We start from the raw sequence: 23,489 nt of genomic DNA on the forward strand, positions 1-23,489 counted from the left end.
CCACCACCACTTTCACCTATTCACTGCCACCCATCAGCACCTCTGCCACTTGCCACCTCACCACAACCACCACCACACTACTGCTACTACCATCACCACCTCGACCAACCTGCCATCTCCACCTCCATCTCCACTGATGTTAATTTCAAAGTCAACCAAGTATAGAAAAACGTTTTCTACGAAAAAAATTTTTGAAAAAAGATTTCTGTAAAAAAATGTTTTCTTCAGAAACACACTCAGGGTAGGAATAGTTTTCCATAGTCAAAAAATCACCATATAATGGGTTGCCTATAAACATCATCAGCTAAAAAACAAAGCTGACCTGAATGAAGCATAGATTCATAATTCAGCAACAAGCACAGAAAAACAAGTATATCTCAGGATAATAACAAAATTTCTCCAAGTAAAGGATACTAAAAATTCAGTCAAAGCCATAAAGTCTCAGAAAACAGCTATTAACTTATGGCTACATGAACAGCTCATATAAGTTACACCAAACAACTATTCATTGTGACAATGTCTTCAAACCATTGACCACCGAAGTACCTTTATTATTGTTTACGATTAAAAACAGAAGCGAAAAACAAGAAAAACAAAAATGACACAGAAACTATGTACAGCGCCTTAGGCATGGTTAAACTGCTGTCCAGCTGATGGAAGCTAATTGAGGTTTGAAATGTCACCCACTGTTGAGGAGTCTGGTTGAGGTTATTTTCTGACTTCCGAGCTGCTGTTTAGATTGAAGTTCTTTAGGGTTGTGTTCTAGGTTTCGAAGTACAATTCTTGCAAAAATTTTGGCTTCAATTGGTGCTGCTGCTGCTGCAGATGCAACACGCAGGATCCGTGGCGCTCCAGAGTTCTGCAAAAGCGTCACATGGTGTGATGTGTGCCGGCCACCCGGAATTGTGAACTACAATTCAAAAACACATTTGTAGAGGGATACATTGTGATTAGTAAAGTTAATCCAATTTCATCACCATGTCAAAAAGAAGAGGAAAAAATTAGCCAAGGTCTAAGAAGCATGGACGTGCTGACAATTTAATTTTAAAAAAAAAAATATCAGGACACGATGTGGCGACCTGCACAAAATATATGATTTTAAAGGAGGGACTAATAGGTATAACACTATATTAATTTTTTTTTAACACTTTTCTCTTAGTCAGTTCAAACTTCTAATATGCGATGAACTAAGAAGTATGGACACTTCTAAGAAGGTGACATATACGTGTCGTGTCTGTGTCGGACACCAACACTCTTTGAACACTCTAAAGACACGTGTTCGACACTCTTCAAAACGTGTCCTATTTTTTAAATTTTTTTAAAGATCCGAACACTTTTTAGACACTCGGAGGATACATGTGTCTATTGCTTAAACACACGTGTCTATCGATTAAACACATGTGAAACTAAATATAAGTTTGAACAAAACAACTTCAAACACAATAATAAAACAAAAACTATATAAATTTATAGAAATTAGTGTCATATTACATTTTTTATTATCTTTGAATGATATATTCATATATATAAATATATAAAATCATATATTTCATGCGTGTTCCCCACTTGTCGTGTCCTGCATTTTTTGAAAATTAACGTGTTGGCGTATCCATATCGTGTCACGTGTCCGCATCCATGTTCATGCTTCTTAGGCGATGAACATGGGTGTCCTCAAGTGTCCTCTAAGAAAATAAATAATAATACGATACACATTTGAATGTGTGTTTGATAGATGTTGAGAAGTGTCCATTGAGTGCGGGTCTTGGACATGGACACGCACCTTCTTAGAAGTATCTATAATTCTTAGGCCAGGTTCATTTCTACATTAGAGAGAGAGAGAGAGATGATCTACCTGGAGAAGTGCAAATACAGCACATTCCTTGAGTATGGAAGACGGATTTCTTAGCATGGCAACAAACCTTCCAATCTCAGCTTGACTGAGAAAAATAAAAATGATAACAAAAGTTGAAGTTAGAAAATTCAAGAACTAGAGAGGAAATATGCAAGCTTACAGACAAATATGGCAAATTTAATTAAAGCAAATATGCCGCCTTCTTCAGCTGTAATTATGACATCCTGAAACAAACTAGAAATTCCAATTAAATTCTAAAAGCAAAACAACGCATTTTTAGAGTGGAATTTCATAAAAAAGTATTATCGTGACTAAATATGATGCAGTAGTGGAGACCTCAGTAGTGGAGACCTAAATAGAACTAGAACATGAGAGAAAACAAGGTAATAGGAACTTAATAATAAAAATATTACTTATTTTTGGTCCAACCTTCGCAAACAAAACCAAACCAAACTATGCCGTATGTCCCAATCAAGTGGGGTCAACAAAATGAATCTTTTTTGCCATTCTACCATGTCAAAGATTATATGCTCATTTAAATTAAATAAATTCATATTTTTTTTTACTATTGCATTTCATGTCATTTTTAGTGTTTCCTGTTACAACTGGAGCAAAATATGAAATCATTTGAAGGGGTCTATAGTTTTTTTAATGTTATCATAGCTTTAGTTTCCTTGTTGAAATCATAACTTAACCTTTTAGTTTAACATTAAGCGTTTGTTCATTTCTCACTCAAGTTCAAATGGTTGTCACATTTTCCCCCAAACCTTCAGGTTAAACCAATTTAAGTTACTCTTCGCCAGAGGAAGACTCAAAGACCTTAAAATTGGAATAATTTCCAATACATATCAAACAATCTTTCTAGACAATGGGCATACAAAACTAACATCAATAGGAGCACATATCACTCAGGACCTAAGGTTATAGTATAACACAAGTGGTAATATTGAATTAGCTGTACATGATATAGCTGATTTGGTAGAATCTATGATACCAGAGAGAGAGACACCTGCATCTCAGATGACCTGCCTCTGGAATACGAGCTGATTCTGCTACTTGTGTCAACGCTGCAGGGCTTGATGATGCAGTGGCAGCAGCAAATGTTTGTGGATCATAAAATGAAAGGACAAAAGCTTTAATGTGCCTCAAAGCACACCTCCTAGCCTCATCTAAGCTAACACTTTTAGATGTGCTTTCTGATGAAGTCCCTATCTGTACAAATTCATCCATTCTGTATACAAAATGCATAAATATTAGAACATGCCATCCTGTCACAATAAATAAAATAAAATAAAATAAAATAAATAAAATAGCAGACTTCTACCCAACATGTATTCAAACTCAGAAGAAACAACCGTCTCCAAAAGTATGACAAACACAAAAGAAACAGCAGCAACTTGGAATAGGGTTTTCTTGGGTGAGGATGAGACTGAAAATTTGCAGAAGACCACGGAGCCAGAGGTCTTCTGTCATCAGAGGTCCTTCAAAGGAAGTTGAATGGAGGGTTTTCGAAAATAGGGGGACAAGGGAGCTTGTGGATTTGGGTCACAGAAACAAAAAATATAGGTGGCCAGGTTGGTTTGGGCCTTCTAATTCTAGAACAGCTGCAGGGCAAAAAAAATAATTATGAGTCCACTAATGGGCCCAACTAGGTCATAAGTTCAGGCCCTCGGGAAGAAGTTTTCAGCTGCAAAAGATAAAAGGCCAGCAGGAGTAGAGGATAAAACTCAGAATATGAGTGGTCCAGAGGCTGGGCTTTACCATATATGGCCCAGTGGCCCACAGTTCAAGCAGTACTGATGAACCTTCATTAGACACCAAGGTTTTGACACCAGATTCCAGAAACATACTATTCATCGTTGGAATGTAAGGAGTTTTATTTTCAGTATCCCCTTTTGATGCTTTTTAAAATACTTTGCTGTACTTATCAATATTATGTACATATATACAAGGAGTTTTGTTTGCCACATTTAATGCAGCTGGAAATTGATTTAGCCCCGACATTCCAAGCAGCAATCTGACAATAAGGCGTATCATTAAGCTCAGATTTTTGAATGGACAATAAAGTTTAACTTTGTTAAGTCAACAGAATAAGATAAAGTATGCTTCTCATAGTTATTCAGGAAAATTTTGCCAGTTTCAGCAAAAGACAGTATACAACATGTTCTATTACTAACAGCCAAGCATTCTGATTAACTAGAAGAAACCTACATGGTTAAATCTAGCAAATATAGTAGGTAAAATGGAGAAACGTTTCAGATCTAGAACTGGCAGTTGATGGGGAAAGTACATCAAGTAATAATTGAATAAAACAAATCAGTCTCCCAACCCAAGTTACAAGAACACAGGATTTGTTTGGAAATCTAGGGAAGAATGAAGATGATTTCTACATAAAAACAAGAAACATTAATAATGTCAACAAGGAAAAGCATTCAATGGAATCAGAATTGTTGAAAGAGGAAAGGAGTATCATATATATATTATTTGGTAAGATACCGAACCAAGATATGATCTATTACCTTCCGTCAAACATGTATGTCAATGCCAATGCAGACATGAAACGCGCCATTTTAGATACTGACTTACAACAAAGACGAACAAGAGCTGCCACTCCCCCTTCATCCACTATTCGGAGAGCATTACCAGGGTTGAAAGCAAGATTCCAAAGAGCTCCAGCAGCAGTCTCGTGGACATCCTGATAGAAAATAAGTATATGAAAGTTCAATTCATGCACAAAGCATGAAGACAGAAATAACTACTTTTTTTTTTTTTTTTGAGAGAGAGCTACAGAAATAACTACTTATTAGGTGACACAACAAGAATTTGTATGTAATTTATTCAGATTAAGTGTCTGCACACAAGATTATACAAAGAAGAATTACCAATCATCACACAAGCATAAATTGTGTGCAATGATCACTGTGCTACAATTCCAAATCTACTGTTTCAGTGATCAACCCGAAAGACTTATCATCTTTCCAGTTTACAAAATGTCTCTGCACCCCTTTCTGTACTTTCTTAACAAATGTTTTGGTTCATTTACCAAGACAAATGTCACTTCTCTCATCTCAAGTTATGATTACCAAAATTTTATTAGCAATTAAAGGATGAACCATCTATATAGCATTCCCACACTTTTGGGTCATGATGATAATGATAAGAATCAACACAAACTGACAGCTACCGAGGAAGTATATCAATCCCCGCAGTTTTTCACCAAGCAATATAGTTTTTCATCCCACTTCAAAATCAGCTAACATGATGACCTCTTGACTAAAGAAAACAAACAGTGGATAAAAGTCAGATAAAAAATAAAGCCACGTAAAAAAATTCCGAGTCCCGATAAAATGATCAAGGCACATAAGAAATTTTAATGAATCAGCCACACCGTAAAGTTTTCATGACTAACAAGAGGTCAAGTCCAACAAAAACTTTCACGCAGTTGGATACAATACAAAACAAATCCTTTATACTAAAAGAAATTCCTGCTATGAAAATAGAAGCCTTCCTCTGTGACTCTTGAAACCATCACAAAGCCATGCAATAAAATAGAGGGCTTTATAGAAATTTCACTAACATAAGAATGAAACTGGAATTCAGGAGCTCAGAGATTTCTTACAACAGAACTATACAAGATTTTGCACCTTGTCCACAATAAAACTATACTAGGTTTCCTTCGACATCACAGCTATGCATTTTATTGACTTTGCACTAATAGATGAAAGTGTCTGAATACAATTGTTCTACTACATTGTACATTTAGCAAAACATACATTTAACCACATTGAATAAATTAATACCAGAACCATGCTTATGGCTAATGAATAACAACCTAAATTTAAGTTTGAGCAATAAGCATGGAGTTTTTAGAATTTCTTTTAAGGATTTTTGTACAACTTGTTAACTACTATCACATAATCTCAGAAGGGTCAAATTAAAGCCTCATTTCCAGTCTTTATTTGCCGCTTCCCATTCATCTTGTCTAACTACACAACCCTTTCTTCTCAACAATAGGAGCAGACCCATCTTCAACTATCAGATAACAGAACACCTTATAGTCATTATTTAAACCGAAATTCATGAGTGATAAGGCATAGACTGCTTTCCATAAGATGCAGACATGAAGAGAACCAAAGATTAAATACTGATATGCCAATTTAATGTACAACATATCCCCATTTTGAGGTATCTAAGGGTAAACTAGAATTACCAAGCAACCAACCATGTCAGTTTGTGATTTTAATCTATCAGACAGACACAAATGCCTAACTGGAATGGCTTCAAAATTTCCATATACATTGACTTTTCATGAATAAAAGAGACAGGTTCAAATAATTCTAGAAGTAACCAATAAAAGAAAATTTTATTCAATACAATATTAAGTAAATCCAATACTTACTTCAGCATCAGAGCGTGCAAGCGCAATCAGAGGTGGAACTCCTCCTTCTCGTCCAATAGCAATGCTAATACAGAAACCACACAGACAAAAAAAACTTCTGAAAACAAAACTAAAAGCAGATATTTATCTTTACTGAATTAGATGCATATGATTATATAGCATGATAAAGTATGACATGACAACAACCAAAAACAGGAAGATGGAAAGAAAATATTTCTTATTTTCTTATTTTGGGTTTCTCAAATTCAGGAATCTTTTGATGATGATGATGAATTTCCTTTAATCAGATCGAAGTTAACAAGCTTGAATTGTCTGACCTTTTGAAGTTTCACTTAACTGCATCTGATGGGAAGCGGAATACGAGAAGAGGGAGAGAAACATACAGCAGTCACAGCCTTTTGCAAAATCAATATCTTTTTAATCAAAACTAATTATTAAAATGCTAAAACCCTAATATTAGGACCAAAACCCTATTCTAATTAGGAAACTAGCCTAATGTTATTTGGAAACAAAATCAGCATCTCTTACTAATATTTATGTGATATATCACCTTAATACCTAATAAAAATAATCTACCAATGACACACGCGAGATCAAAAGATCTTCGGGCCCACGGGTTTCACCCTAGGATTCCAGATCCAATAATTGGTTTCTAGTCAGTAGAGGGTTCCACCATCAGCATCCCTATCTATTACAAAAATATGCCTACTTTGCATTAAGAGCATCTTACTCTGGTCGACCATGAGAACATCAACACTTCAAAAAAAATGGCTGTCAATTAACACCAAACTGTAAGCCTCATGTTTGGAATTGTTTAAATCCATGCCCCGAATTTCTGTTTGACAATAACAAATCATGTTTCTTAATTTTCTTCCAACTGTGATTATTATTGTCATTCCCTTCCCTTCCCCTTCACATAATCTTCTAGTTTATTTCCATTTCATTGACCAGAATTCAAATCTTTACAACTAAACCCAGTTTCTCCACGTGCCCAGCAACTTGAACGTGCTTGTGACAACTAGACTGACACATCAGATGGAAAGATAAGATGGTAGAAATAGATGGTCATCTCTCCCGTCTTCTACTGTACTAGACAGACCCTGAAACCAATCTAGCTCAGGAATGCAGGTGCAATCTTTAGTCTTTCTCCAGCAATTCATACAATCTTCTGTATATATATTTATTTTAAAAAATTATGAGATAGATATGGAAAGAGATTAAAATAGAAGAAAAGAGAAACAGAATCTGAATAGACATGAAAGAGGATAGACAAGGAAGAAATAAAGATGTAACCAAGAGAGAGAGAGAGAGAGAGAGAGAGTAGACACATGAAAAGAAAATAGATTTAGGCCCCGTTTGTTTCGTTGGATATAAAATGGAGGATATAATATGATGTGGGATTTAGTCAGGATATATAATGAATAGGATATAAGTATTGGATAGTATATCCCCCAAGTCATGTTTGTTGACTTGATATATAAGATTGGATATATGTTATGCATGTTTGTTTTACAAAATATATTGTGGGATATAACAAGTAATTTCCAAGATTGCCCTCATAATATTATATTATATTAAATTAAATTAAATAATATTATATTATATTAAATTCAAAATTTATATTAAATTAAATTCAATAATATTATATTAAATTAAATTAAATTAAATAATATTATATTATATTATATTAAATTCAAAATTTGTATTAAATTAAATAATATTATATTAAATTAAATTAAATTCAATAATATTTATATTAAATTAAATTCAATAATTATATTATATTAAATTAAATAATATTATATTATATTAAATTAAATTCAATAATATTTATATTAAATTAAATTCAATAATTATATTATATTAAATTCAAAATTTTATATTAAATTATATTATATTAAATTAAATTCAATAATATTATATTAACTTAACTTAAATTAAATAATATTATATTATATTATATTATATTCAAAATTTGTATTAAATTAAATAATATTATATTAAAGTAAATTAAATTCAATAATATTTATATTAAATTAAATTCAATAATTATATTATATTAAATTAAATAATATTATATTATATTAAATTCAAAATTTTATATTAAATTAAATTCAATAATATTATATTATATTAAATTCAAAATTTGTATTAAATTATATTATATTAAATTAAATTAAATTAAATAATTTAATATTATATTATATTAAATTCAATAATATTTATATTATATTAAATTCAATAATATTAAATTAAATTCAATAATTATATTATATTAAATTCAAAAAAATATATTAAATTATATTATGTTAGATAGAAAAAAGGGTAAATTGGACTTTTTACATCATATCCCCACCAAGGGGATATGATATAATGGGGGGGGGGGTGTGGTATTGTATATCCTCCACTTTTGGGGGATATACAATCCCACCGGATATTGTATCCCCTTCAAAAAAAAATTGCAAACATGGGATATATGGACCCCACCGGATATAATATCCAATCCCAATCTTTATATCCCCCAATCAAACAGAGAAGAAGAGAAAGCGGGAGAAGGCAAAGGGAGAAGAAAGTGACGGAGAGAGTTTCCCTCATCATTAGGAAATTAAGTGCAAGGCAAGGAAAGGAAGGATGCCTTGCTTACCCTTCCACATGGGTACCTTTTTCATCCACCTCTTTCAATTTCCTATACCTCTTGCATAACAAAGAATAAATTTAAATAATTATGCAGTAGCATAGACACAAGACGTAGGTTGGTTGTGCCAGAAAACATGCTGCAAAAGCGTCTCTTTTGTAAACCATGAGTGTAGTATGACTTCAATTTTCCAAATCTCCCAAGCAGCTATAGAGCCTCTTGGATAAAATTTGACACATCAAGAACTAATGACTAGACAGTCTTGCTGTCTGAGTGAGGTATGACAGATGGAGGGCACGTCAAGTTGATGCTTTCAAACATCACCATAATTTATAAATGATTAAAACCACTTATAAACTCAACATTGGAAATATGCCCCTACTTAGAAATGCATTTATGTAAATTGATAAAAATAAAATAAAATAAACAGAAGAAGAAAAACAAATGCATTTATGTAAGAAGTTGGCTGTATAAACAAATTGGTTATACAGAAAATACAGCTACACAGGATCAAGTAATGCATTACACTAGATGAAACTATAACACTATATATTACTACAAAAATAAAGTAATAGTAGCAGTAGTAGTAACGATAATAACAATAAATAATTACAGTAATAACCTTTTAAACCTACCTATTCGCTTCTGAGACTGACAATCCCCAGAGAGCACCAGCAGCCCTCTCCTGAAGACCTGGAGAGGCATTTGAACAAGACTGTGCAAGAGCAACCTATATAATCAACATGAGAATGAAGCTTCAACATATCGTACAACTTGCATGCAACATAACCTTTTAAACCTACATTATTTCTCAACAGGCACTTGCACAGAACCTCACCCTAATCAGGGATGCATGCACAAACTTAAGAAATATCAACCAAAATTAATGCCTAAATTGGTGCAAAAAAGCAAATATTGTGTTCTCCATCAATGACAGGAAACTGACATAATCCTCGTGAAACCATCATTGAACTAGAATAATATGCTTGCTTTAGAATGTGTGTAGAGGCTGCACAAAGATGTAAACAAACTGCATTTATGCATCTATATACACATAGAAAACTCAGAAGAATGCATCTATATACATATAGAAAACTCAGAAGAAAAAAAACTCAGAAGTCAATATTTACTCCCTTCCAAATTTAAGCAATATAGATGGTTTATGTGATGTCCTGGGTTTTGGGGCTTGAATAGTATTGTGTAGTAGGATAGTATGCTTTTCTTTTGGTGTTCGGTTTACCGTATTGGGTCGTTGAGATTCCCTTTCTACTCCTACTTAACCTCTTGTAACTTTTTCGGGTTGTAAACTTTGAGTTTTTGGGCATTGGAACTTGCCTTGGTTTGCAAAATCACTTTCTGAGTTCTGGGCAAAACCGCTCGTGCGGAATGAAAACCTCCCAAGCAGATCCTCACAGGGTTTTTTCAAACTTTTCAAGGTTTTTTGGGCAGAAAACTGCTCGAGTTGATTTTGAGTCCCGCTCGAGCAAATTTTGGGTGATTTTTCTGGGCAGCTCTCTAGTGCAATCCGCCCTTAAGGAAAAAATTTCCGCTCGTGTGGATTGGGGATTTTGCTCGTGCGGAACTGAAATCGCTCGTGCGGATTTCGGTGCGTCTGTCTCAAAATTCGTATTGTTTTCCTCAAAACTGATGCCAAAAGTGTTTTTTGCACAGATTTTCTTCTCTCTCTCTCTCTCTCTATTCATCTATTCTTTTCCTTCTCTCTAAAAACACATCCAAATCTAACTTTTCTCTAAGATTTAGCTCAAATCTTCAAGAGTTTGATGGGGCTTTCTACACCGAATCGAAGAGAGCGACGAGGGCTACATTCATAACCAATTAGATCGTGTTTTTGTCGACTTTGATTTCTACGATTTTCATCATCTTCATCTTCCAAGCTTGAGATAGGGATAATTTTTTAGTTATATATATATTTTTGCAAGTTTATACATATTTTGAGTATTTCATCGTGTTTTGAGTTATGATTTTGGGGGATGTTAGAGGTGGATTTCATCTATTTTTTCCCAAATTTTTTTCATAATATGAGTATGTTCTGGGGTGTGGGTGTTGTTTTGAAAAAATCTTTTCAAAAATGGAATAAAAACCTTGTTTTGGTGAAAACCTAGAATTTTGGAATTTTGGGAAAAAGTTGTGATATTGTGAAATTGATACTTGATAATTTGCCATGTGAGAAAATGATGGAGGAAATTCTATAGTTGTATTAAACGAAGAGATTTCATGAGGATAATGAGAAATTGTAGAATTGGAAAGCTTGAGCAATAGTTTGTTGTTGTTATTGTGAAAAGACCAAATGCTAAAAATGATGTTCAACATGTGGAGAATACTTGAATGTTGATATTGTATTTTCTCTCTTGGAAAAATATACTATGATGTTATATTGATAAGAGATGTGGAATTTGATCACAATGGAAGATTGTGGGGATGGATTGAGAAATTAAGAAATTTCAAGGCATTGATATAGAAATATATTGCATTGGCACTTAATTTAATTATCATCATCTTTCGAATTGTTATTGTTGAGATTTTCAAATGGAACCTTATTATTGCATTAGACATTTGCATCGCCATTCCATTTTATCATTGATGCAATTGATTTTGAATATTGCATTGGAAAAAGTATTGCTTTAAGAAAGGAAATTGTTTTGTGAAACAATATCTTATTGATTTGTTTTTGCGGTAAATACGTTGATAAGTCCGGATAGAGAGTGTAGTTGGTATTGGTTAAATTGGCCTGAGTGTCCATGGTGAAAGACCGAAAACACACGCGGAGGAGGTACCATGTACCTTCCGGTTAGCTACCGATAAAGTAGGGATTGATAGTACTTGTTATGCCTACTTGTAGACACCAACCTAGGGATTACCTGAGTCGTATTTACTGCCCCCTTTTGAACTACATTGAAATTCTTGAATTGTTAAATTCTTGAGATTGCATTGTGCACAAAGGTTTCAAAGGATAAAGATATAGGTTTTTGAACATGACATGGCATATGCACTCATCCCATGAGATTGTATAAAATGTATATACTTTGTGAAGATTTTCCTACTGGGCTTTATGCTCACCCCTATGGGATTTTGTGTAAGAAAGAATGTGGTAATCCCGCCGAGTTAAAGGCGTGGAATATGTTTTGAGAGCACAAGGCTCTTTTCTTTTGTTGTAATTATTTTTGACAAGCCAAGAGCTTTACATGTATGGGTTCGGAAAGCCATTTTTGTGTAACTTGAGGGCATTTATTTGTACTTGAATTATTATGCCACATGCTATAGATTCATATACTAAGGATGTTGAATGTATACTCGCATGTGAAATATCTTTTGTAAATCTTTTGATAGTTAATGAATACATATGTTGGGGATTTGAGAATGACATCAATATTGAGATTTGGTTTCCGTTTACATTAAACAATAGAAGTTGGTGAATCTTTATTGTGTAAATTTTCAAGGTGTGACAGTTTAGGATTGCTTCACATTTTATTTTCCTTTTTTAGTCCATGGATGATGGGCTATGAAGCATCGGCACTTTTAAAATATTTCTGTACAAGTATGGGGTACTAACTCGGTAGGAGTACAAATACTGGTATAGCTACACCCATACCGGGTATATGAAATACATATCCAGTATGCGAAATACTTCGGGTATGGCATGGGTACAGGTTCCGTACGATATGGGTACCGGACGAACACTTTTATGGGTACATCGAGGCATAAATATAGCTTTTTAAAAATATTGGGGTACAAGAATATTATATTGTGCCTATTTTAAAAAACTTCTAAAATATATGGCATTTTTGCAAATATTAGAAATATAAAAAATACATATGGTTTTATTTTTAACAACTCCGCCGGTCCCAAGCCCGAGTTAAGGAGGAAGGTTGTGTGTTAGGTAACCGACAGCCAACACGTAAAAAAGCCGCTCGGATCCCTTATGACAATGAATCCTACTTTGAATCATTTAAATACTAGGTCGTTCCCCTCAAGTGACGCATTACGCCTGCCTCCAAGTGTTTCGAAAAGTGAGCAAAGGGTGCCATATCGACGCCTGGGTGCGGTGAGAAATGGGTAAAGGTTCTTGCGTTTTTCTAAACGAGCGCGGGTTAAGAAACTAGTCCAAGATTACAAGTTTAGGGTAGCCACTTGGAATATAGGAACCTTAACTGGTAAGACGATGGAATTGGTAGATATTACGATTAGGAGGAGAGTTAGTATAGCTTGCGTACAGGAAACTAAGTGGATGAGTGAGACAACTAGAGAAATTGAGGATACCGGTTTTAAACTGTATTTATTATAGTGGTAATGATAGACGCAGGAATGGGATATGAATGTGGAGAATGTAGCGGCGGTCATTAGAAAAGGGGATAGAATTATGTTAGTTAAACTAGTTATTGGAGGGAATATAGTGAACGTTATTAATGCATACGCCCCTCAAGTAGGATTAGATAATCAGACTAAGAGGGATTTTTGAGAGCAAATGGATGAACTCTTACAGGAGATACCCGTAGGAGAGAACCTGATTATAGGTGGAGTTTTAATGGCCATGTAGGCATAGATAAACTAGACTATGAAAGGGTACATGATGGATACGGTTTTGGTGACAAAAATGAGACTGTAAAAAATATCTTAGATTTTGCATTGGCTTCTGATCTAGTGGTGACCAATACTATGTATAAGAAGAAGGAGGCGCATTTGATAACCTTTAAGAGTGGATCAGTTAAGAGCCGAATAGATTACTTCTTAATGAGAAAAGTGAACCGCCTAAAATGCAATGATTGTAAGGTGATTCCTAGAGAGAGCCTGGCCTCTCAACATAGGATTTTGGTACTAAATTTATGTTTTAGAGATGATAGACATTGTAGGACGAGATGGTGGGACCTAAAAGAAGATAAACTAGAAATATTTAAGAATAAAATGGATAATGAAAGTACTTGGAACTTGGAAGATGATGCTAACACTATGTGGAACTCGATGGCCAATTGTATGAGGAGAATCTCAAGGGAAGTTCTTGGAGAGTCGAAAGGGACGAGACCCAGCTCTTGGAAAACTTGGTGGTGGAGGGAAGAGGTTCAAGCGGTAGTTAAGGTAAAAAAAGAATGCTTTAAAAAGTGGCAAAAAGATAAAACTGAGGAAAACCTTAAGAGCTATAGATTGGCTAATAAGGAGGTCAAAAAAGTAGTGAGAGAGGCTAAGTTGAAAGCTTATGATGACCTATACACTAGACTAGACTAGATAGTAAGGAGGAAGAGAAAAGGGTATACAATCTTGCTAAGATACGAGAGAGGAAAACAAGAAATTTTAATCAAGTTAAGTGTATCAAGAGTGAGGATTCTAAGGTATTGGTGAAGGATGAAGAGATTAAAGAAAGATGGAAGAACTATTTTGAGAAACTATTAAAAGAGAAACATGGAAGTACGGCAATAGGAAAAGAAATAGCCAGTAATACAATAAACCAAAACTATAGGTTCTATTGCAGGATTAGGAACTTTGAAGTGGAGATTGCATTTAAGAAGATGAAATCAAATAAGGCTTTAGGACTCGATGATATCCCTATTGAAACTTGGAAGTGTTTGGGTAAAAAAGGGGTTGCTTGATTGACTAAGTTGTTTAGCAAAATTTTATTGACTAGGAACATGCCAAACGAGTGGAGGAAGAGTAGTGTCAATCTATAAGAATAAAGGAGATGTCTAGAATTGCAACAACTATAGAGGAATCAAGTTAATGTGTCATATAATGAATGTGTGGGAGAGGGTGATGGAACGCCGATTGCGAGATATAACAGAGGTGTCAAAGAATCAATTTGGATTTATGCCTGGCCGGTCAACAATGGAGGCGATTTATCTTTTGAGGAGAGTAATAGAAAAGTATAGAAAAAATAAAAGAGACATTCATATGGTGTTTATCGACCTTGAGAAATCATATGATAGAATGTCCTGGGATATAATATGGTGGGTGTTACAGAAGAAAGGGGTGACAAAAGGTTACATTGATGTGATTAGGGACATGTATGAAGGAATGGTGACCACTATTAGATCGCCTGCTGAAGAGACAAATGAATTTTCCATCATTGTAAGGTTACACCAAGGATCTACCTTAAGTCCTTATCTTTTTACTTTAGTTATGGATGAGTTGACGAGAAATGTTCAAGATGACGTTCCATAGTGTATGCTTTTTGCCGACAATATTGTGCTAGTGGATGAGACTAGAGAAGGAGTTAACATAAAGTAGGAGATTTAGAGAAAAGCTCTTGAATCTAAAGTATTCCGGATAAGCAGAACTAAGATAGAGTACATGGAGTGTAAATTTAGTAACAGTAACAATAACAATGAAAGCAGAGAAGTGAAGATTTAGAACCAAGAACTGCCTAAGAGTGAACATTTTCATTATTTAGGATCAATTATCACATCAGTAGGGGAGATTGATGCGGATGTGGCCCATAGGATTAAGGCGGGATGGTGTAAATGGAGAAGTGCGTCTGGGGTACTGTGCGATAAACGAATACTCACTAGACTAAAAGATAAGCTCTATAGAACGGCCATTAGACCAGCGATGTTGTATGGAACGGAGTGTTGGGCAACCAAGAAACAACATGTAGATAGATGAGTGTGGCTGAGATGACGATGCTAAAGTGGATGTGTGGCAAGACTAGACAAGACAAAATTAGGAATGAGTGTATTTGGGAATGGGTAGGAGTCGCACCAATAGAAGATAAGTTGAGAAAGAATCGATTGAGATGGTTTAGTCATATTCAACGGAGACCAACAGAGGCAATAGTAAAGAGATGCGATGCTGTAACGGCAAATGAGAGTGTTAGGGGACGGGATAGGCCTAAATTAACGTTAGCTAACGTTGTAAATAGAGATATGGATCTACTTAATTTGACTAACGAAATGGCCTTTGATACGGCCGCGTGGAGAAGAAGAATTTATGTAGTTGACTCTATTTGATGGGACTTAAGGCTTGGTTTGGTTTGGTTATATTGGATGTGTAGTTGGTTGATTTTGCTTCTTTTTTTTTTTTTTTGATCAATAAAAGTCAATTGTTAGTAGTTAGATTAGCACCTATAGGAGTTAATCTCCCCACCCTTGTAAAGCACGAAGTGCTTGCTTTCTAATTCAACTCCCCCCAAGGAGAGTTGAACCTATGACCTCCCCCTTGGACCTTAGGAGAGTCATGGTAGCCAACTAGACTAACCCTTGTTTATAGCCTTCTTGTGAGTTGTATCCCTTTTTCGTTTAGGGGTGGCAACTCCTTGGTGCCTCTTTGATTAATGACACTTACACTAGTATTAAAAAAATAAATAATAAATAAAAATGAATTTTTGTTGGGAATATATACCAGCAACAATAAAAACTATTCTTTCCAGCAATGCTAGTGTTGTCACTATCTTATAATTTACAATATGTAACTTACGATTTGATTCTTTTCAGAGGCAAATCAATATTATTATCAATACATATCTTAAATTAAATGTATCATACAATACATATACAATACGTGATACGATATACGATATGCGATACGTATGTTACAAAAATACTCAAATTTCTTTAGCACTTTTGGGGAAAAAAAAAATTTATTCAAATTATTTATGTAACTTAACATTGTCAAAAAAAATCATTAACTTATTAAAAAAAATATTTTTGAGATGAGAATGGTACTTTTTATTTTATTCCTCGAATTTTTTGATATATTTATTTAATTTAAAGAATTTTGCTTTTGCAGTTTAAAGAATTATACATTGTTTAGTATTTTATTCTCACAATATATTTTGTTTTATAACTACATTTATTTTTCTACCTATTTTTAAAGGTGTTAAAGTATCTTAGAATACGTGATTCAGAAAGAAAAAAAAAAATGATACACAATTTGTATCCCGATTTGACGACAATGTAGAAGCGATAGATAAAGTTTGCCTTTAAAAATTTCCTATTTGAGAAGATCCTTTTACATTGATCTATATTTACGACACACACTGTAGTCAATTAATTATCCATAACGTCACAATAACTAGAAGAGATTCCATTCATTATATGAATTTCAGTTCATGTGGCCCCACAATGCAACCTGCCAGTAGCAACAGTTCCAGTTAGCTAACAACATGCATGTGTAAATGGCAACAATTTATTACCAGGGCAGTGATCCAGATCAAGCAATGTACATACATGCTTTCCAGAATGCATGTGAAGTCATAATAACTGCATCATCCATGCATCAATATACATTTCTAGAACCCAGACAAAATAGCTGCGTATCTTCAAGAAACGGGGTGCCCCAAACGAAAGCCACATTTATTGAGGAGGACACGCACAAAGATAAAACACATAAGCGTTGAAGGGTGAGAGATTCCTAAATTTATTGGTCAGCAACATTAACGTCAAATTTCCTGTTCTTTTGTCCTTTTATCTCTATGTTTTTTTGTTTTGTTTTGTTTTTTTGTTTTTGGTCAATTAAAGTCATACAAAAGACAATACAGAATGTCAGGGTTGTTTACCTGGAAAGGGTGGCATAAGGCAAGTTACTTAGCACATGGTAAATGATCGCCAAAACCTCTATCAAACCATTCAAAACAACATGCTACGAAACACTTCCAGTTCTAGGAAGTTTCACCTGTACCTTCAAATGCAGTGAATAAAAAAGGTTTGGGCACAAGGAGGAGAAAAACATACCAAGGCTTCAACACCACCAACTGCTGCAATTGCATCTGGATTTCTATCATCAAACGACAAATTCCACAATGCTCCAGCAGCTTCTTGCCTGTTTGAGGCGAAGACGCCACATTGTTAGTAATATAAGACCCATCTATGATAATTACTATCTAACTTGCAACAGAAAAATCAATGAAGTTTGTACATATAAAGAATGATACCAGGATACACAACTGCCCATTAAACCGACTAGAAAGATGGGGTGTTTGACTTGTATTGATGCGATTCAATTCAACACAAAAAATGGTGACACCCAAAAAAAAAATGGTGAACTTTGGATGGATTTTCTACACAAGAAGTTTTAGCTGCTATCATGTGGATCTAACATCAGCTCCAATATTTGCCTTACACAAGGTTTGGTCCATCAATACAAGGTGTCCATCAATATTTGCCTTATTTTAAGCTTTTTTAAGATAAAACTGAAATATGTGGAAGCAAAGACCCTAACCTTTTTAAGTACAACTATTAAAGCAAGTGTTTTCAAATTTTAAGCTAAATAATAAATGGAAATAAACACGCACAGTATCATAATAAGTACTCCAATCACTAATGGCCGTCTTCTTTAATCAGTCATTATGAAGTGCAGGTAGCTAAATAAAAACCACAAGGAAATGGCATCCAAGAGAACATTAGCAGCTAAAACAAGGCGTCTGATTCCAGATCACAAATAAACTACCTGACACCTTCATGGGGCGAGCGTATAAGCCGCACAAGTCCATCAAGAGCACCTGGCACTTGTCCAACAGTACAATGGTTACTACTGCTATCCCCATGGGCAGCCAAATTAGCTAAGGCACGGGCAGACTGGAAAATAATCAAAATCATAAGAAATCAGTGGATAAAAATATATGCTACACATGGGAGATTTTGTATATGGAATGAATTAAATTACAGTACAAACATGGATTTGAGTTCGAAATTTACAAAATAGAAAACGCTAAGATGTTATTTTCATGCTACTTGAATTCAGTAACTAATAATATGAAAGAAGCATAAGCAAGGTAGCAAAAAGAAACGGATGAGCTGGTGTAGAACCGGAGAGAGAAAGATGCAACTAGGGTTTCGAAATATCAATCAAAATTCATACACCCAAACATAAATATCTCCACACACCATCTGTTATATATAGCTACTCTACCAATAAGGAAATAGGAAAAAAAGTACAAATAATTAAATAAAACTAGAAATAATCCAAATAAGAAAACATAATTCCTAATTATAATGAAATTTCTATTTTCTTCAATTTATTGTCTTCCAATTCCTTTCTGATCCCCATCATGATCTTTAAAATGAAAAAAGGGAAAAGCAAAAGTAGCAGGATAAGAAAACTTAATTCCTAATTATAATAAAAATTCTATATTCTTCAATTTATTGTCTTCCAATGCCTTTCTGATCCCCATCATGAGCTTTAAAATGAAACAAGAGAGAAGCAAAAGTAGCAGGATCCACACACTGATCTTGTAAAAATGATGCATTCAATGATCTCTAAGTGAATTCAATCATACTTTTTTGCAATGTACAGGCAAACCATATGTGAGGGATTTTGATAGGGAAGCAACTTGCATGTAAACCTAAATTACCAACTAAACAAATAGATAGCTTTATGTATCGAAAAATTCCCACAATATGAGTCTCAATGAGAAGAGTCCGAGGCAAAAATAAGATCACAATCAGATGATTTTGAAGCATCAAATACTGACGACTATCATAATCTCCACAGTATTCTCAAGAAATCGTACAACAGTGACCTGCCCAAAATGAGACAGTAAAGTCTGACGATGGTCCATAACACCTAATCATCAAAGTTGCCTAATTATATATTATGCATGCTTCTGTTGCTCCCTAGAGTTTTTAGTTAAATCTGAATCTACTTTCTTTTTTCTTTTCCTGTTAACTTCATTTATTGGAAACATAGAACTAATAGATACGCAAATCAAAGATTTGTTTGACAATATTAAACACTAGTGCACCTGTTCTTGCACTCCTTCAAACTTGCAGGTCCGTGCTAGCATCACCAGCGCATGTACACCACCTATCAATGCAACCTCCACGCTACACATGTCATCAGCTGCCAAATTTGCCAGCGCACCAGCTGCCCGTTCCTGAAAACAGATAATAGAAACGAACCCGAATTATCACACAAAATATACTCAGTTCATATATGAACAAGGATTATATGAAGGTTTGCACATTCAGGAATAGGGTTTTAAATATCAGCCGTCACGTAATGGGATTTTAGACTTCCAATACAGTTATTCACTGATATATCAGTCGATACTGTCTAATATCAACAGATATATGACCGTATCATTGATACTGACTCATATCATGATACCATTATTTAAAATCATGTTCAAGAGGGTGCATGTGCCATGAGCACCATAAGAAAACACATACCAGCACTCCATCGCCAACAAAACACCATGTCTTAATAAGATCAACCAAAGCTTTTACACCACCAGCCTTAGTAATGGCCCCCTACAAAGGAAATTTGGGTTTATTAGAGTCTAAAAGTTAGATCATATTATGATCAAATATTTGAAAAACAAACCTTATGCTCTTCCCCGACAGAGAGATTCCATAGTCCTCCGGCAGCTTCTTCAGCCACCAACCTATTCATAGACCTTGCCAAATTTACAAGAACATTGATTCCTCCTTCCTCTGCAACAGCTTTTGCAACACTGGTATTCACAGACAAGTTTGCTATGGCCTACACATCCCAAAGATTGAAAATAAACCCACTTTGTGCGATTGTATGTGAAAATTAAGCTTAAGAATGAAAAAAATTGTGAGCGTAAGATACACTATCAATAGAATCTCATCAAGATATAAATAAACTAATTATTTATCCCAAAAAAAAAAAAAGAAGATAAAAATAAACTAACTAAATTGATTGTTATTGGAAAGATATTACTTCAATAAGGAGATTTCACAATGAATCATGATCACCGTCACAATACTTTCAGATAAATCTTACCTTTGCTGCTTCTGACTGGAGCCCCTCCCGCCAAGATCTTGCAAGGTTTAGAAGGAGACGTATTCCACCATCCCGCATAACTGCTTCAGCCCTTTCACGGTCAATGCTAGCGTTTTCATCATCAATGACAACAAAAGTTGCAAGTCCTGTGGCTGCCCTTTCTTGCACATCCTCTTGTGAACTCTGCATCAAACCGAGCAACATTGCTGCACCTTGGCTAAGCCAGAAATTATCCAAACCCAGTACATTGCTCTCAGCGATACGTAGAAGTGAATGCGAAAGGATCCATTCAAGCCAAGTCATGATTTCATCCAAGCTCTTATCCTTGTTCTTTAAATTTCTCCAATCAGAAAATACAATCCTCTCATTGTTTGTAACATCGGCGAATAGATAAGCTAACCCTTTGAAAATGTCTGTAAAAACAGCAAGTAACAATTTCCCTTTAGAAGTAATGGTGGTAAAGCGGGAATCTTCCTCGAGAGCGGGGCACAGCAATGCACACAAGACCTTCAAGCTTTGCGAAGATGATAACATTATCAAAGCAGCAGCTGGAATGATATCAGTTCTTGAAACATCTAATCCTATTAAGTTAGGCAGTTTAATCCAATGCTGTGAAACCAAATGCCACTTCATATTTGTTGTTCCTGCAACCGAGAGGAATTGAAGTGATACAACATTTCCTAATGATATCTCATCAACATTAAGACAGTCTATGAACCCAATGTCTGTCAAATTCTGACAATGCTTAGCCAAAGCATTGATGGCATCCCCATCAACATCCCGGATACCCGAAAGCCTTAGCTTTCTAAGTTTAGGACAGCAAATAGCAATTGTTTTGATTGCATCACTGCTGATCCTTTCACAAAAATCTGGCCCAAGTTGGAGGCTCTCGAGTGCCTCATGTCGAGCTGCAATCACAGAGAGGGTAGAATCCGTAATTTGTCTGCAGTAATCGCCGCTGATTTCACGCAAAGCCCTAGCTTGAAGATGTATTATTGCGTCAGCAGATTCTGCTCCACGAAACCGGAGCTTCTGAAGATTCTTGCAACGAGAGGCAAGTGAAGCTGCTGTGGTAGCATCACATTTGTGAGCACGAAGATCCAACGATTGCCACAAAAATGGGGAGATACCTAAAGCCCTCCACGTCTGGCAGGTTGATGACAATCTTGCACGGTCACGATAATTCAGACATGAAAACAGCTGAACCACTGTATCATCAGGTAATTTAGTCCAATCCACATTCGCTACCACTTTCTGATCCAAACTTAAACCCAAATCCTCACTTTCCAGGGAACTCGGCAAAACGAACTTATCCTTCCCCTTCCGTGCCACCTTCCTGCGTACCCTCTGACTCATATCTTGATTAGTTCCACAAACCCACAAACTAAACCTTAACCCTAAAACAGTTATCAAACACACAAAAACCCAAACACCCAAATTCTGAACCTGGTAAAGGAGCAGACAGAAACCCAGAAGCAATACCCTTTCACTACAAAAACCCAAGTCAACAAACCAACAATGGATGACACAACCCTAGAATCTTATACCTCTCAATCACAAAGACACAAATTCTCAAAACAGTGATGAAAGTGAGTAAGACAGACCCCAGGAAAAAAAAAAAAATACATACATACAACCTGAAAGATTGAAATTTTTAAGCAAGTGATGGAATGGACACAAACACAAGAACCATTTCCCTCAATCTCAAAAACTCAAATCAAGAATCCCAGAAACAAATGCCCTTTAACCTCAAAAACCCTAGTTCTCAACCCACTAATGAATTCTTTAAACAAGAAAGCAGTCTACATATATAGCACATACAATGAAAGAGACTGATAACATATACAAAAATCCAACCCAACCAGCGATGAGGAAACCACCAATTTACAAATGCGTTACAGTAAAGAAAGTAAAATGATTCTTCCAAACCTGAGCTTGAGCCTCGATGGTTTGTGGGTATACCCTGAAAACTTATATATAGAGAGACCTTGCAATAAATTTTTATTTCCTTTTTAAAAAGAATGCATTAAAAGAGCTTGAATTGAGGTTTAATGGTAGATAGCGATGGAGATATTGAAGAGGCAAAGCTGAGAAAGGGTAGGAGCGAATTCAGGTAGATATCAAAGAGGTGAGAAAGCAAAGACAAACCCTCAAAGCACTTGTCTACACCTCCCTCTTACACCTCTTTCTCACCCCCCTAAATTGGTTCCACCTGTAAGAATTGTATTTTCTAACAATTACAAAGGAGGGTGAGAAGGGGTTAAGGGGATAAATTGGGCAGAGAATTGGAGATTTGGGTATGAACCATGAGTGGCTTAGAGAATCAATGTAGTGAAAACCCAACCCATGAAGGTGCTCACATCCACACCAACTCATGAACAAGCTTAAATCAACCCAACTTGAATGTGTTGGCAATATTAACCTTCAAACATGTACCCAAATGACATAATTTCAATTTTTTGAGTTACAATTAAAAAACATGTATTTGATAACTAAATATAATATGGAATATAACTAAAAAAATTATGAGTTATAATTAAAATAATGTCATAATTAAAAAAATAAATTGATTATAATTAAAGAAGAAAATGACATAATTAAGAGTGCATTTAGTACATCTCTTCTATAGAAGTGTATATTAGAATTTTTGCATTGATTAAACTCTAATTCTTGGACGGGGCATTTATTTATAAATATCTTTTCATTTATTTATATTTCACTTAATTTAAATTATTTTTTTATATTGCAATAAATCCTATGAGTGATATAATTATTAAAATACCCTTAATAATAATAGAATGAAGCGCGCATTAATGATCATACTAACAGTTAGGGGTGTAACTCGGGCCGGCTCAACCCGAGCAACCCGTGTCCAGCCTGAGTTTTTTTAGGGCTCGGGAAACAAAATCTTG

At 34.9% G+C, this 23,489-nt stretch overlaps 1 protein-coding gene across 2 annotated transcripts; it reads right to left on the reverse strand.

The window, feature by feature from the left end:
• Positions 1-318: 318 nt before the first annotated feature.
• Positions 319-23,000, reverse strand: LOC114311716 (protein ARABIDILLO 1). Of its 2 annotated transcripts, none has more exons than XM_028257877.2 (12): positions 20,578-23,000; positions 20,152-20,310; positions 19,998-20,078; positions 19,571-19,702; positions 18,277-18,404; positions 17,562-17,649; positions 9,522-9,616; positions 6,252-6,315; positions 4,372-4,547; positions 2,862-3,083; positions 1,853-1,937; positions 319-910 (listed from the first exon to the last, which is right to left on the reverse strand). In XM_028257877.2, exons 1-12 carry the CDS (start codon positions 21,931-21,933, stop codon positions 680-682), a joined length of 2,817 nt encoding a protein of 938 aa, XP_028113678.2. In that variant the 5' UTR covers positions 21,934-23,000; the 3' UTR covers positions 319-679. The 2 variants fall into 2 exon arrangements, with proteins under 2 accessions (XP_028113678.2, XP_028113677.2); XM_028257876.2 differs by having other exon boundaries at positions 2,847-3,083; positions 20,578-22,999.
• Positions 23,001-23,489: the final 489 nt, after the last annotated feature.

The sequence above is a fragment of the Camellia sinensis genome, chromosome 2 (assembly GCF_055761805.1).
Source record: "Camellia sinensis isolate YWXY chromosome 2, ASM5576180v1, whole genome shotgun sequence".
In the NCBI taxonomy this organism is placed as follows: Eukaryota; Viridiplantae; Streptophyta; class Magnoliopsida; order Ericales; family Theaceae; genus Camellia; species Camellia sinensis.

What these genes read in the sequence shown, in the direction of transcription:
- LOC114311716 (XM_028257876.2), bottom strand. Translation starts at nt 21,933, where the DNA reads ATGAGTCAGAGGGTACGCAGGAAGGTGGCACGGAAGGGGAAGGATAAG. An exon ending in CTGTCGGGGAAGAGCATAAG is followed by an intron (nt 20,079 to 20,151) that starts GTTTGTTTTTCA and finishes TTTCCTTTGTAG; the next exon opens with GGGGCCATTACTAAGGCTGG. An exon ending in CTGTATTTGCACTTCTCCAG is followed by an intron (nt 911 to 1,852) that starts GTAGATCATCTC and finishes TTTGAATTGTAG; the next exon opens with TTCACAATTCCGGGTGGCCG.